Source organism: Pelodiscus sinensis, chromosome 5 (genome assembly GCF_049634645.1).
Source record: "Pelodiscus sinensis isolate JC-2024 chromosome 5, ASM4963464v1, whole genome shotgun sequence".
Lineage (NCBI taxonomy): Eukaryota > Metazoa > Chordata > Testudines > Trionychidae > Pelodiscus > Pelodiscus sinensis.
Window position 1 is genome coordinate 112,123,526 of NC_134715.1, and position 16,475 is coordinate 112,140,000.

Below are 16,475 nucleotides of genomic sequence, written 5' to 3' on the forward strand. Positions count from 1 at the left end.
CTGATATAACTACATCTCTGAGGTCCCTGAGCACTGGTGCTAGGTCAATCTAAGTGGTATTTGCAGACCTGGCCTCACACACAAAACCTAAACTCCCGTTTCCTAAATTAGTGAAGATATTTGTCCTCCATAGCAGGAAGAAGGAGACTGGTATCTGTAAACATTTGTGTGGCACTCAGATACTACACTACAATCTCAGATTTACAAATTTACCAGCCAATCACACATCTCATTTAGACATACACAATCAGGCAGCACTAGAGACAAAAACAAACAAAAAGCAAATATAGTACTTGGTGTCATGATTATGAGGGTTAGCCAGCAGCCTGGGGATTAAGAGGTTAACTACACCTAGCCAGGTGGAGTGGCCAATAGGAATGTAGGTGGGACTTTCAAACTGGGACAAAGGAATTTGGGTTTTTGCCTTTCTTTTTTTCTCTCTCTGGGTGAGTCCTCTGCAGCTACAGGGAGGGACAAGCATGTCTCTCTCTCTCCAAGAAACAGTTCTTCACTTTCTGTTAGTAGGGTAAAGTTTAGGTAGGTTTTGTTAGGCTTTATTGTTTTAAGGGTTGGGTATGGGATCTGATATCTGGCACTGCTTAAGAAATGTTTGGCTTTTCTTTTTAAGTAAGTTCTAGCCCATGGTGTAATTCCTCCATGAGTATATTTTGTTACCTTTCCATCTGATCCTTATGCTTGCAACAGGAATATTGTTGTAATAAAAGTTTTCTCTTTTATTTTTATTAACCTGGCATTGGTTACTTGTGTGTCCTGATTTTTATGATAGGGGTGAGATTTCCCAAATGATCTTTCCCCTAATCTCATTATTAATATTTGGATGGTGGCAGCGGAAGTTTTATTCCCAAAATCTAGGTTTTTAAGATTTTGGGGGAAGTTTTATACCAAAGCCTGGTAGATAAGGCTTTGGGGTACACTTGCTGGCCCCCACTTCTGCATTTATCATGCCAGAGTGGGGAAGGAGCCATGACACTTGGTTAAACATAATTACTAACAAAATATAACTATTTCTGTTTTAAGAGGGTTCAAAGCAGCATTTTTCTTGTGCTGTAGCAGAGTTTCAAAGATGTATTGTCAGTGCTCAGTTCTAAACTTCTGAAAGATCAACCATAACATTTCAAGCATCTACTCTGCATTTCAGAGTTATGAATAACCTCTGTTGGTGTTCATAACTTTGATGTCTTCTTAGAGTATGCAAAACATGCCTTGTGGCATGTGACCAGGATTCATCACCGAGTTTGGCCAGCCAGTTAGAACACTAGCTTAACCGCCTGGGCTAGGCACTAACAGGAAGTGCGAAAATAACACTGATCCATTCCTCCCAGTCTGAGCTTCTACTGCGCACCGATGGAGACCAGACCATGTTAGTACCGAGATAAAACTATTACGGGGGAAGCTGTTAGGGATGGAAACCCTGTTTAATTTGTTAACCAGTTAAATGTGATGTTAAACTGGTTAAAGAAGGGGTGGTCTGTAGCGGTCACCCTTCTCGCACACAGGGGCTGCTCTGGACGGTCGGAGCAACCCCCTGCCTGCAACATGCCCAGGCCCGCCACTGAGGGGAGCTGCTCTAGTCGGGATGCATCGCCCCTGTCCGCTGCAGGCCCCACGGAGCTAAAGCAGCCCCCTGCCCACAGTAGGCAGGGAGCTGCTCCAGACCGGAACCGATAAGCATCACTTTCACCTCCCCAGAAGCTATGACCTTCTCCCTCGCACCAGTCATCTACCGCCCCCCCCCCTTCCCCGTTTCTGAACAAGTCTAGGAAAAACATGCCCCATGTATTGTATTGCTCTGTCCCCGCCAAGCCTTGTGGCTCAGGCACTGGCCTGGGACACTGGAGAGTTGGCGTCAGTTCCCATCCCGCAGCCTTCCTGTCGGACTTTAGTTCCTTCTGGAAGAGGTTGCTGGGGTGCGCTCGTGAACATCTGCGCGGCCGGGAAGCAGCTGTCTGCAAGCTGGGCGCTCGGCGTTGTCTGCCCGCCCTCCGGGGCGCGCTCCAGCGCCACTCCCTAGCTGCAGCGCCGTCACTCCTCGGATCCGGGGTGGGAGCCAAGGGGCAGGGTCCAAGCGTGGCCTTGCACTGCCCCGGGCCCGGCCCTGCCCCCAGCAAGGCCCAGCACAAGTGCAGTAACCTCCGGCCGCCTCCCTCGCTGCAGGAGAACGCGCGGCGCCCTGCCCACGCTGCACCGCCTCGGTGAGCTCCCCTCCAGGGCAAGCGCTGCCACCGCCGCCCCCCGCAGCAGGGCCTGGCCAGCCCGCAGCTCCCGGGGAGCGGGGGAGGGAGCGCGGTGAGTGGCAGGCGGGCTGCCCCTTCGCGCGGCGCCGGCGGGCTGCAGCGGCGGGGGCCGGGGGGCGGGGTCGGCAGCTTCCCGGGCTAGAGCTGCGGGCTGCCGGCGCCGCGCTCTGAGTCTGCGCGCAGCCGCGGGAGGAGCCGGAGCCCAACTTCGCCGGGGACTCTGCCCTGCCGGGCGCGGGTGAGTGTTTGGAGCGGGAGCCCGAGCCTCCGGCAAACAGGGCTCGCAGGGCACGGCCACCCCTCTGGTGCGCGCTGTCCGCCCGGCCCCGGGCGCTGGGTCGCTCTCTCCCTGCAGCCATTGTGGGGCTACCTGTCCCTTCCCCCCCGCGGGACCGGGACCGGGACCCACCGCTGCGCCCACCTCCCTTCCTCAGCAGTGATCCCCTCTCGGGATGGGGACCCATCGCTTGCGCCCGCCCCTCTTTCCCAGCTGTGCCCTGCTCTCGGGAGCGGGCCCCTACTGCCTGAGCTCACCTTCGTGTCTTGCTCTCAGAAGCTGGACCCACCACCTGTCCCCTCCACAGCTGTTTCCCACTCTGAAGCGGGATTCTACTGCCTGCTCCCCACTCTCCTCCCCAGCTGTGCACCTTGCCTCCAGGAGTGGCAGCCAACTGTCTGTTGCAGCCAGCTGTATACCCCTCCAGTCCTCAGCTGGGAACAGCCCCTCTGGGGTTGGATTCCCCCTAATCCTGATTCTCCCTTGGGTGTGGGACCTTCCTTTTGGTTCCCTTTTCTCCCTTACTTTTCTGTGCAATGCCCAGTGGAAGCAAGAACCAGCACAGAGACCCTGGAGCCAACCCTGGGTAGTGCAAGTAAATTGCATTGTCATGTCCAGCTTCTTTTCAAAGAGCAGAGAGATGCACGATCTCCCCAGTTTCATCCATTCCCGGGACTGGTGCCCACTACAGAGACCTGCCTCTTAACTCTGCATCGCAACCCCTCCCCCGCAGCACTACTACCAGGAGAAGGCTGTGGGGACCCAGATGGGCAGTCCCAATATGCTCTCAGTTCAGTCCCTAGTGTTCCTTGCTCCCTGACCTGCTAATCCCCATCAGTATCTGTTGTTCCAGAAGAATACTGCTTTCTTCTCAGTGCTTCCAGGTTGTGAGTGATTGGCTGCATCAGGAAGCACTGAAACTTTGGGTCCCGTACTACTGATTTTCAGTGGGATGCCCCCAAGAAAGTATTCTGGCTAGGGCAAACAAAGCATCTGCTCTTCCTCACCCTTTTGAAATATATGTGCTGGCTCATCAGAGTGTATGCCAAACACCTTTTTGGTATCTTTTGTTAGTCTCTAAGGTGCCTCAGGACTACTCATTGTTTTTAAAGTTACAGACTTTTTAAAAAACAGCTAATAATTCTGCAGAGAATAACAAAAATGTAGATTGTATCACGTGTTTTCGTTCGCACAACCCACTTCTTCAGCTGAATGGAGTTAAGGGGTCCCAGGTCCAAATTAATAGCAGAGTAAGAGGGGGGATGGGGAGGGTAAGAGAGGGGGAAAAATAGAGAAAAAATATTGTGTCTATGCTAAATGAGGCTAATAGAGTGGGCTCTAAGTATTCTAAGTACCCGGAGCACGGCTTATGTCATTAGGATGTGGAATGTAGCCACTCATCCAGGTCAGGTCTTTGTTTAAACTGCTATTTAAAATGTCAGATTTGTAAACGAAACAAAGTTCTGCAGCTTCCCCTTCAAGCTGGCTTTTGAAATGGCTTTGAAATAATATAAACACTTTTAGATCCATTAGTGAGTATCTGGGCAAGTTGAAATGTTCCCCAACAGGTTTCTGTGTGTTACCATTTCGAACATCTGATTTGTATCCATTAATCCTTTGTCATAGAGACTGTCCAGTTTGGCCAATATACATGGCAGAGGGGCATTACTGCACTTCTCACTAATGGATCTAAAAGTGTCTATATTATTTCAAAGCAATTTCAAAAGCTAGCTTGAAGGGGAAGCTGCAGAACTTTGTTATCTCTCTGAATCTTTCAGACTGACAAACTGAGACTTTTTTGGTATGGAGTCCTGAGCAATCCTGCCTCAAACTCTGTTCCTTGCATTTTTGTTCAGATTCTTAACACTCCTTCCTGTCCTTTGCAGGGTCACTGACTTATGTGTGTTCAGAAAGTGTTCTGAGCGTACAAAAGGCTTTATACCTGCTGGATTTTTACTTGCCTTAGAAACTCTGTCCTCACTGCCTATCCCTTTTTCCAGGATTTCACAAGCAAATCACTGCATGGGAACTGTCTCTGGTGTTGTCTGTTGCTGAGGACTTTTAACATGAAAAGACAGTGAGAACTCATGGGAGACTGGGTCACTGAATAACTACGAGAAATGTTTTGCTTTTTAAAAGGGCTGTTCATGTTGTAAATCACATGTTATAAACAAATTTGCCTTTGTTATTAGTAACCTTTTGAGTCACGAAAGAGATTTGTTTTTAAAATCCAGTTCATTTTTGTCTAAGCTCTTCATTTACTTTATCTATTTCTTTCAGCTTGGAAAATAAGTCAGTTTCAGTTGTGTTTATGCAGTTTCACATTATTGGTGCTACAATGGCTAGATTTTAAACACTTCACATGAATGTTTACTTGTTTTAAAAAGTTTTCTTTAGTACTTTTTAATTTAAAAACACTTCTAAGGGTCTTGTATTTTATTTAAAGAATCTTACAAAGTTTTAATTTTTGGTCTAATTAAAGGTGACAATATCTCAATATCTCTTACTTTTTATAGCAAGTTACATTTCATCCTCCTTTTGAAAATGTTGGCAAGATGTTTTCCTCGCCCAAGGAAGTACTGAATTGTGAGGAAGCCCCCATATCTGTTAAGGCAGTGGTTCCCAACTGCCGGTCTGTGGCCTGCTGCTGGGCCACCAACTGCTGGCTACCGGGCCGCGGCAGCTGTCGGGGCTTAAGCTGGCTGTTCCCAGTGTCTCGGCTCAGGCCGCGACAGGAGGAGGCAGAGTAGGCGGTGCCTTCCTCCTTCCGCATTTGGGGAGATGCACTTAGAGAGGGAGGGGGTATGAAGAAGGAAGGAGGCGCACACACACCACCAGCAGCTGCTCCCTCTGGCCACATGGCCACTTTTGCCAGCGGTGACAGGAGGAGGTGGAACAGAAGGTGCCTCCTCAGGGCTCCGTGCACCCTCTGCGCCCATTTCCCTCCCTCCCCCCGCACACTTCTGCTTTTGCTGGTGGCAGCAGTGAGGTGGTAGCAGAAGGAGACAGAATGGGGTTCTGCCCTCTCTCTTACCCATGGGGGCACAAGATGTGCTTGGGGCGGAAGGAGGTGTGAAGGAGGAAGGCTAGTCTGCTTGCCCGCATGGTAGTAACAGCCATGGTCCCTAGCGGGGGTGTGGTGGGGTCATAGGGCAAGAGGATGTTGGCATGGGCTGTAGGGGTTAGAGGTTAAAGGGTCAAAGGGCATGCGGTGTAGGAGTGGAGGGTCAAAGGATGTTCGGTACTGCAGAGCAAGGGGCTGAGTTGGGGCTAGGTAGTCTAGTATCATTTTATTTGCATATTTACATTATAAATATGTCCGCGAAGCATTTGAGAATGGGTTTGTCGGTCTCCAGCATAAAAAAGTTTGGGATCCACTGAATTAAGGAGTAAGAAATTAACTAAATGCACCATATTGTCAGGGATCTTATCTTCTGCCTTGTTTTCTCCACCTTTGTTCCCTATTTGAAGTAGCAGGACCAAGTATTACTCCCAGTTGAGAGAGAACTTTTATATCATAATGATTAACAATAATTCTGCTGCTTTATTGTGAAAAGACATTTTAATTGCTGTGTTTTCTTGCATCTGGGAAGGCAAAAACAAGGACTCTGGTGGCACTTAAAAGACTAACAAATTTGTTAGGGCATGCACTTTTGTGAGATACAAGAACTGCTTTAAAAAATCTCAGCGGGGTAGCCATGTGAGTCTGTAACTTCAAAAACAACGAGTGGTCCTTAGGGTGTGTTTACACAGCACTCTAAACTTGAAATAAGATATTCAATTTGCATAGCGCAAATTGTGTATCTTATTTTGACTCTATTTCAAAATAGCTTATTTTGAAATTTGGCACGTCTACATAGTGCCAAATTTTGAAATAACACGCTGTTTCGAGCCATCCCTTATTCCTCATACAATGAGGTTTACCGGGATGGCGAAATAAGACGCCTGTTATTTCAAAAAATATTTGTACGTTTCTGAGGCTGAAGCGGACTCAGTAAGAACCCGTGTGAGCAGGGGACTGCTTGAGTCCCTGATGGCCCTGTCCTCCCTGCAGCATTACCCTGCCGCAGCAAGGTAGAGGGGAAGGAACAGGAGCCAGTGCTGCAGGGAGCTGGCTTAAAAGCCGGTTCCCCCCCAGCACTGTCTCCAGGGTGCTGCCTGCTTGACCCATTCTGCCTCTATCAGAGGCAGCAGGGGGAGGATAGGGGAGGCTGCTGTGAAGCAGCCCCTGTCCGCAGGAGTCCCAGCAGAGAGCTGGGCCCAACCACTGACGGGATGCTGCCGCCAAGCAGCCCCTGTTAACGGCAGCCAGGGCTGGCTGTGGACAGGGGTTGCTCCGGCAGCAGCCTCTGTTCGCGGCAACCAGCCTTGTCCACAGCGAACAGAGGCTGTTCTGGCACCAGCTGCTATTTGTGATGTATGTGGTTTGTCGCGGGCAGGTGCTGATGGACTTGGCACAAGCTGGAACCATAGTTCCCTCTAAGCTGTGTGGCAGCACAGCTTCGCAGGTGATTAATCAGCCCTGCCAAGTCAGAAGATCCAGACACGGTGACTCCTACTACATTTAAAATGCAGACACACAACGCAGATGGCTACCAGAGCCGGCATGAGCCAGGATTGCTCCTGAAACTACCCCCCACTGTGGCTCTGCAGCGCAGTCCTATCGACTTATCATATAGTCGATACAAATTGTATCGACTATACAATTAGCCTGATAACCACATTTTAATATCCTTAATTTATTATTAATATGATGGTTTATTTACCATTCATGATGGGAAATTAATTGATCTTTCTGACTATAATTAGTTACTACTTTTGGTTTATGGGTTCATAACTTATTTTTATTACACATTGACATGCCTGGCTTAGGAAAATCCAGAGTTAGAAGGGAGTTTAGTAGTCTGATATGTTCAAGTAGCTTCTATGAAGTTTGTTGTGCTCAGGCTGCAAATTCAGATAAGTGAGTTTGAGATATACAGGCTAAGTCTACACTTAAAATATTAAAGTGCTGTGCTTTAAAATGAAAGTATGGCCACAGCACCTGCACTGGAAGAAAGCTCTTCTAGCGCTTTATGTAAACCACCCAAATAAGGAGCATAACTACCCAGGTGCTTTACAGCACTGTAGTTTGCTGTGCTTGTGAGAGGAGAGGAGGGGAGGGGAGGGAAGGGGAGGGGGCAGGTTTCACAACCTTGAGCCAGAAAGTGGAAGTGCAGTAAAGCGGCAATGTAGACATGGCCCTAGATTTACTACACCTCATGCTATGGTGGTACATTATTCTGCTTCCAGTCCTATAAAAGCTAAAGTTCAGCTTTTTTTTTTTTTTTCTGTAAAGGTTATAAATTTAAGAAGTCTTTTACAAAATAAGTGACTTTTTGATCTTTTGGGGGAGATTTTCAATGAGAGTTTTGTTCCTAACTGCCCTTTATGCCTTTCAAAATTCACCCCTTTAAGATTTTGACAAATGTTTCTTTCTGTGAAATAGTGTTTGCTTTGGAGTGGGCAGATAGGCAAAAGGAGTTCTCTCATTTTGAATGAAATTCACCCTTCTGTACATAAATCCAAGTTCTTTGGCTAACAGATTAGGCTGGTGGAGTTGGACTTTTTCTTTCCACCCATCTCATAGCATGCCTAAGGGTCTGCAGCACATCCCTTTCATGATTTGAATACGAGGGAGCAGATGGGCAGCCACTGTTTTTGTGTAAGTCTTTATACACTGATACAAATAAAAAAGTGGATCTGGTCCTGTCCTCTGAGCTTCATTTCAACCAACTGTGCTATCTGCATTAAACTATTCAGGGGCAGCATAAAAGCACTAGCTATTCCTAAATAATTTCATATGCACAAGATGCCTTAGCAAATTAGCCAGTGCTTTTGTGTTGATTCTGACTTTTTGTATGTATTGTCAGAACAAAAATGATAAAATGTATTTGAGCTTTAAAGAAGTCTTCACTTTAGTTTTGCATAAGATCGTGCCACCTAATTATTAATGTGTTCTCTTTCTCAATTATAAATATAGCTCTTTTCTTGTAGCTGAAATGGATTCAGAACCTGATCCTTCAAGTCCTTCTCAGCCACAGCCACAGCAAGGAAGATCTCAGCTAAATGCAGCTGCTACTGCAGGCCATAGTGAGAGTAATCAGAAACCTGGTTCACCTTCAGGAGATCCATTGTCCTCTACAACTTTTTCCCCTTCAGCTACCAGCCATTCAAGCAGCAGGGAGAGAGCTGAAAGAAGTGGTGAGTCTGGAGAGATAATTATGCAAGACTTACATATTCTAAAATCAGTATATTAAAGGCACTGTCAAGATACATTCCTATATTGAAATGACTATTATCAATTTGAAAAATATATTTCTATTTGGATTTTTTTACATACTATATACATATTATATAAGATGGAAGATTAGAGAAATGTGTTCCTGTTTGTTTTGTGTATAATTGTGTCTGTCTCCCCTTTTTGTAGTTTAGCCATCTGTTTCTCTGTTTGTGTGCACATAGCAACAGAAAATGGTGATTATTTTTTAACCAAAAAAGCTAATAAAAGGATTTGAGAACAAAGGCATTACAAATCCAGAAACTACTTTTAACTACTTAAAATTAACTAGATCACATGTTAGAGAGACAGTGAGTGTGAGGCAACATTTGTATTGGATCAACGTGTGTTTATGGAAGAGAGAAGCTATCACTCTTATTCAGCTTTTTTTTTTAGGTTTGGGAAGGGTATTCTATTGTCACAGCTATATACAAGATCCATAAGCATAAGGGGTAACACACATTGCCAGACACCATTCAAGGGTGAGATAGGCAGTTAAAAAACAAACTAGATTGATTTATGGCTTATCAATATCTTTCAGTCCACAATTTTCAGTGTCTAGTAAAATTATGAAAGTAAGATCTCAGGCTCATCTTTTAAAGGTGTTGTGCAGCTTTCAATTGAGGATGAGGTCTGAGATGTCTCATTTGCAGTGACTATGTGAAAAGTGTTAGTCCGTGGGTGGTACGGAGTTTTAGTTTTTTATTATTTTTTTCTGCATGAGTTCTTCTGAGACCTTAGTGATTGTCTTGCTTCACCCCTTTAGTAGTTGTTGAGTAATTAAGTGCACTAGATGAGGTTTACCACATTGTGTGATAGGCATCTGTAAGTGCACCGATGCTCTTGAATGAATTCACATGGAGAAATGGAAGTAGATTAGTAGGTATGTAGGAGTTCTGATCAGGAATCATGCAAAAGTTTGAAAATCAAAGTGGTGCTTTCAAGTTGTATGGTGAGAGACTTAAAAATTATTAAAAATGATGGCGAGGAAAGGTGGTCTCTTCATAGTTCCTGAAATGAAACAAGTGTTCATCTGCAGTTTTCTAGACTCTTGAAACCAGGTTTTAAACTTAGTCTTGGATCTCACACTTACATACTGCACATTCCAGACTTTACCAGTCCACTTCTTTGTTTATTTGTTAATTTTAGAGCGGGAGGGTAGGTTTAGCTCTTGCTATAAATCTGGGCTCCAGATCTGAAAATACTTACATGTTTGCTCAACTTTACAAACATTAATAGTCCTAGAGGCCTTAGTCAGAAAATGGGGATCCATTGTGCTGTGTACTAGACATGCACTAACAAAAATGTCAGTCTCTAACCAAAGAACCTCTGATCCAAGTTAGGGATGTAACAATGTAACTGTTTAAAGAGTTAACCGATAAGCATGAGCTTAAGTTACATGCCTCCAAGCCCCATTCCAGGAGAGCTGGCTGCCACCCTCTGCTGCAGACTCTATATCAGAGTCCGCAGCACACGGTGGCATCTCGCGCTCTCGGAGAGGGGCCAGGAGGGATCCAGCCAGCCTTACTTCAGAGGAACTGGTGGCACAGGGCTCTACGGTGTAAAGCTTATATTGAAGAGCCTGCAGTGTGTAACCGCTAAGATTTTCAGTACTTACAGTTACGTAATTAACTGCTTTTTAACATCCCTAATCCAAGTAAGAATTTACAATATGGATGTGAACAGGTCACCAGTTAACTGATTTCCCTGGGAGCAGCTTGTGCCTGCTGCGGGTGGAGGTCTATTCCAGCCTCTGTGAGGCACCAGCAGCCAGCCCCATGCAGCTGGGAGTGGGAGCCAGCACCAGCCACCAACCCCATACAGCTGGGGCCAGGAGCCCTGGGGGACTCAAGCATGACTGGAGTGGTTCCCCACCCAGGATCACGCTTAGTTAGTTAATTGGTTACAGTTGGGTTAATTAACATTTAACTAGCTAACTAGGGATGTAAAGTCACAATCAAGCTAAATAATTAAACTTTTGCTTCTCTGACTTCTAATAGTTTAAATGATTGAATCCCCAGACAACCACAAAACATAATTTTAAGCAAATATATCTTTGGTTAATCCCATAGTTTTCAGATTTACAGTTTTCACCTAATTACAGAGCGAAAACTGGAATGAAAGAAGTTCCCTTGGGCCAGTGAGTGAATTTTGGGGGAAAAATGATTTGTTGAATTCCTGACTTTCTAATTTGCAGTCTTAATATATCATAAGCTTTCAATCTCGCCCACTGATGAAGTACTACAGAACTGTTGAAGAATTGACACTTTTGACATTAATTACATGATTATTAAGTTAAGATTAGAGATACTTGTTTCCCCTCTCCCTCATCTCCCAGTTTCTCAGTACTTTTCAACATAAAGAAGAGAATAGCAACAATAAGAGAAATGTGGCATTGAAATGTATCCAGCTTTGTTATAGTATCATTTTAAAATGAAGGCATGGCTTCTATTAATAAACTATGCAAAATTATGAAAATATATGCCAACTATCAGTCTACTGGTATTTCATATAGAGGATGCTGGTAGGTATGATATTCCCCCTTTCCAGTCAATCTAGATAATTGCTGATTCTGTATAAATGTCTAACTTCTTAAAATGCTGCTTAACTTTTTGTTTCAATTACGTCTCTTTGCACTGGTTCTTTGGATTTGGGGGAAGTAATGTCCCACAGTAGCCCCCACAAAAAAACACCCAAAAACAACAAACCCCAAAATAAAGCCTTTTTTTGAAGTAGGGGAATGGAGTAGTTCTTTTGCTTCAATCCTGGCAAATTGAAGTTTAAGCATAAAATAGGGATATGCATAGAGTTTTAAACAGATTCTGGTTACAAAAACGAATAGGTTACTCAAAATTCATTAATGTTTTTTGCAAAATAGTAGCACTAAAAGAGAAGGTATTCTGAGAGGTAATGATGGAAATCAGATTATCTTAAAGTTGCTTGCAGGTGGAGAGATACTTGTTGCTGATGGGCCAAGGAAGAATGAGGAATTCAGACTGTAAGTAGCAATGTTGATTGATATAGTCTTTCCTTTTTTTTCCCTTTTGTTTTAAGAAAAATATAGAATAGCAGGCGCCTCACAAGGGAGCAAAGGTTGGCTGTTTGCTTGGATAGATTAAGAAGCGAACTTGGAATACATATTGTGTCATTATCTTTTTTATGGTGATTGAAACTGTGAACAGGTAGAGGTTAAAGGAAGAGTCCATCAAAGTGACAGTCATAAATAGATGGAAAGCTGTTTATTATAGATAACTTTTAACAATTTCAGATGAAATAGATCTAGAATTTGCAAAATACTAAAGGTACTGACCACTTTCAGCTGACTCATGCCATACAGTTCAATATATTACTGTCAACTCTACAGACATAAATTTGTAGCTAAAATTATTTAGAAGCAGTAATTACTTTCTAGGAGTAGTAGTGGCTTTTAAAGACTTATTGTGAGGAGGAAGAATTTATATACTGTCATTATTTTAAGAATGTTATAACATGTTTACAGTGTTTCAAGGTCTGTGCACCTTGATAGCACGGTATAAGCATATTGACACTTATCTGGGATGCTCTACGTAACTCCCTTGGGACTCTGGCACTTCTGTACCCTTACCAATAAAATCTTTGAGCACATGTCCTTTTAGTTTAACGAAGAGAAGATTAAGAGATGATTTGATTATAGTCTGTGAGTATCTGCATGGGGAACAAGTAATTGATAATAAGATGTTCAGTGTAGGAAAGAGAGCTATAACATGATCTGTTGAAGCTAGACAGGTTGAAACTGGAAATAAGGCATACATTTTTAACAGTAAGAATAATTAACCTTGGAGCAATTTACTAAGGGTCCTGGTAGAATTGCCATCACTGACGATTTTTAAATCATGTTTAGATTTTTTTTTCCAAAAAAGATTAGCTCTAAAATAGGGATTATTTTGGATTCTATAGTCTTTATTATGCAGGTAGTCAGATTAGATGATCACAATGGCCTTGGAATCTATGTATCTGTGTAGTGTATCTTCCGTAACTTAGAATCTTAGCACTCTTTTAAATACTTGAAAACCGCTATCATGTCCCCCTTCCTGTCTTTTTTCTAAACGAGGGGTGGCCAACCAATTCTGGGCAAAGAGCCAAGATAGCAGTGGATCCAGCACAAAGAGCCGGGGCAAAGTCATTGACCAGAGAAAAAAGGGGGAAGACAGCCCTTTTTGCCCCTTTAAAAGGAGCCCCTGGTTGCATTTGGTCAAGCAAAAAAAAAAAAAAAAAAAAAAGCTCTATCCCTTTAAAAAAAACCGCATTTAAACGTGTTTTCAGGCTTTTTGGACACAGCAGGTTCCTGCCGCCATCTTTATTTCTTCAGCTTTCATGGCCGTGCCAGACGTCTGCCCCACCCAGGTCAGCACAGAGAGTCAGGAGGAGAGGGCTGTTTTTGGGTGTGTGGGGGTGGCTTTCGAGCCATGGGGGGGGGGGGGGAAGCTTTGTGAGCTGCACCCGAGAGGGGGAGGGGGAAGAGCCGCATGCGGCTTGCGAGCCTCAGGTTGGGCACGACTGTTCTAAACTAAACAAGCCTAGTTCTTTCAGTCTTCCCTCATAGGTCGTGTTTTCTAGACCTTTAATCATTTTTGTTGCTCTTCTCTGGACCTTCTCCAGCTTCTCCACATCTTTCTTGAAATGTGGTGCCCAGAACTGGACTCAGTACTCCAATTGAGGCCTAATCAGCGCAGAGTAGAGCAGAAGAAGGACTTGCTCACAACTCTCCTGTTAATGCATCCTAGAATCATGTTTGCTTTTTTTGCAACAGTGTCACACTGTTGACTCATGTTTAACTATGACCCCTAAATCCCTTTCTGCAGTACTCCTTCCTAGACAGTCACTTCCCATTCTGTATGTGTGAGACTGATTTTTCCTTCCTAAGGGTACGTCTAGACTACATGCCTCTGGCGACAGAGGCATGTAGATTAGGCTACCGGACATAGTAAAATGAAGCGGCGATTTAAATAATCGCCGCTTCATTTAAATTTATATGGCTGCCGCGCTGAGCCGACAAACAGCTGATCAGCTGTTTGTCGGCTCAGCGCGATAGTCTGGACGCTCCCCTGCCGACATCAAAGGTATTTGTCGACCACCCAGGTATGCCTTCTGGGATGAGGTTTACCTGGGTGGTCGACAAATACCTTTGATGTCGGCAGGGGAGCGTCCAGACTATCGCGCTGAGCCGACAAACAGCTGATCAGCTGTTTGTCGGCTCAGCGCGGCAGCCATGTAAATTTAAATGAAGCGGCGATTATTTAAATCGCCGCTTCATTTTACTATGTCCGGTAGCCTAATCTACATGCCTCTGTCGCCAGAGGCATGTAGTCTAGACATACCTTCCGTGTAGTACTTTGAATTTGCCCTTATTAAACTTCACCCTGTTTGCCTCAGCCCATTTCTCTAGTTTATCCAGATCATTTTGAATTTTGACCCTATCCTTCAAAGCAGTTGCAACCTCTCCCAGCTTGGTATCATCTGCAGACTTAATAATCTGTATATGCTATGCTTAAAGATATAATAACGTTATGCTGATGTCAAGAGAACTTTGTGCTCTAGGTACCCTCCTTCTCTTGATCTAGGTGACGGTCCTGTAAGATGCTGAGCACTCTGGCCTGTCCCAACACATACTTAAGCACATGCTCAACTTTGAGAACACAAGTAGTCACATTGGATCAAGCTCCTCTATTGAAGGATCTTCTATCAACAAGTAATGAGATTTCTTAGTTCCTCTTAGTTTGCTGTTAGGGAATCTGTTTGGTTTCCGAGGGATTTCACACTGGGTGGTAATGCTAACATGAGGCTTCTTTATATAAATCAGTACTGATTTGAATGTAAACTCATCATGCAAGTGGCAGAGATGCAACAAACTTAAAGCATAGAGTCTGTTTTCAATAGAACATATGTCCTCTCCCACCTTCCCCTTTCAGGAACCATTGAAGTCTTTCTTGGAGAGCACCTGCAGAAATAAGTTTGTGTATATTAAGAATGGGTGAAATGGTACTGGCTGACTGCTAAATAAAAATCAGAGTAATCAATGTTCCGTGAATTTAACAAGAATATGCCCTGTCGGTGAATGATGTGTATACATGATTCATTAGGGCTTCTGGTGCTTGGAATCAATGAATTGTCTGTACATGTGTTTGCAGTTTACAGGAAAGCTAGCAACTGCTTAAAACAAAAACAATCCATTATTCCTCAGGATTGCAAGAGTCAGTGAAAGTATTATACACTACCTTAGGAAACATGGAAATTGCCTGTGAAGATCAGTCTGGAAGTTGTATGTGGCCTCATAAGTTCCTTTCCCATCAATGATAGGGAGGGGGAGAAGATGTACTGGGGCCTGGACAAAGCCAGGAATGGAGTGAAAAAGACTATCTTGTGCATGTTCCCTTGCACATGGAAGAAATACTTACCTACCATCACCATTGTGTTCCACCGCTCAGCAGGGCTTGAGAGGAACAGTGGCAAAAGGGGTGTGGGGATCAGAAAGGATAGCAGTTTGACTGGGAAGTTTGGTAAATTTTGAGGATGAGCTGTAATTATCCATGGATTTGGAGGGTTCTAGTGATAATTAGTGCCTATAAAACATTTCCTTTAGGTCAAATGGTAGAGGCCTGTGTCTTTGCCATTGCAGGACCAGTATTTTAGACCTGAGAGTATAGATGTGAGTGAGCTAATTATATATTTATATAAATTGATAAGAACAGACACTATGCTTGATCTTAATGCTTCTTCATATTTGGAGCCAGTTTCCTATTATAAAATTTATATTAATTTCTCTGGTCACTCCCCTCCCAAAAGTAGTTTTATACTTTTTGTTTGCAGAGTTAAGCATCTTTGGCAATTGTAGCAGTTGGATAGAATTTTATAGAGAATGACTTTAACATGGGTTTTTTTGGCCCGGAGTGGGGGTGGGAGGGGAGAGGAGAGGAAGAGTTAAAAGTTGCTAACGTTTCAATGTGTCCCCCTGTCTGCGCCACAAAATTCCCAGTCCAACACAAAAATTAAAACATGGGGAAAGTTTTGATTGTGGTTGACGCAAGCAGTGGCCTTCAAGATAGGGACAGTACAAACGTTGTAAGAAGCTGCCCACTATTTGAAAACTGGATGCAAATAGATACCAGTAAAGATGACCGAGAATATTTTCATTCACTACTTTGTAAACAGTTATTTTGAGACTACTCCACAAAAATGAAAGGAAATTCCAACATCTTGTCTTTTGTAGTGTGTGTATTCTGAGATTTCTGGTAACTGACTCAAATCAATAGTATTCTTTTAAGGTGTAATATAACAGTTTCTGGGAGCCCCACTGAGAGGGTCAAATCATGGCAAATTGCTTAAAAATCAGGCTACTTATAGCTTAAGATCGGGGATCCTCTTCTATAAGGCACACCAAACCAGTCACAAAGAACACTTCAGCTGCCACTCTGGCTAGCAAGAAGTTGTACAAGCAATCCCCTTGAACACTCCAGTTTTAGCTGTACCACAACCAGCACTGCACCTTACACAGATAAGAGGTTATGAAAACCAATCTCACCAAATCTGAACAGGTTCTATTAGGGCTGTCAATCAATTAAAAAAAATTAATCACGATTAATCGCGC

The 16,475-nt window shown here is 44.0% G+C and overlaps 1 protein-coding gene across 2 annotated transcripts in view; it reads left to right on the forward strand.

Moving 5' to 3' along the window:
- The first annotated feature begins 1,800 nt into the window (after window positions 1-1,800).
- The window catches only part of WFS1 (wolframin ER transmembrane glycoprotein), a 50,256-nt gene continuing 35,581 nt past the window's right edge, over window positions 1,801-16,475 (forward strand). The window contains exons 1-2 of one of the 2 annotated variants that reach the window (XM_075930761.1): window positions 1,801-2,493; window positions 8,555-8,775. In XM_075930761.1, the coding sequence (XP_075786876.1) occupies window positions 8,574-8,775 (202 nt within the window). In that variant the 5' untranslated portion in view covers window positions 1,801-2,493; window positions 8,555-8,573. The remainder of the gene's footprint in view (window positions 2,494-8,554; window positions 8,776-16,475) is intronic. The other variant, XM_006128212.4, reaches the window with a different exon arrangement.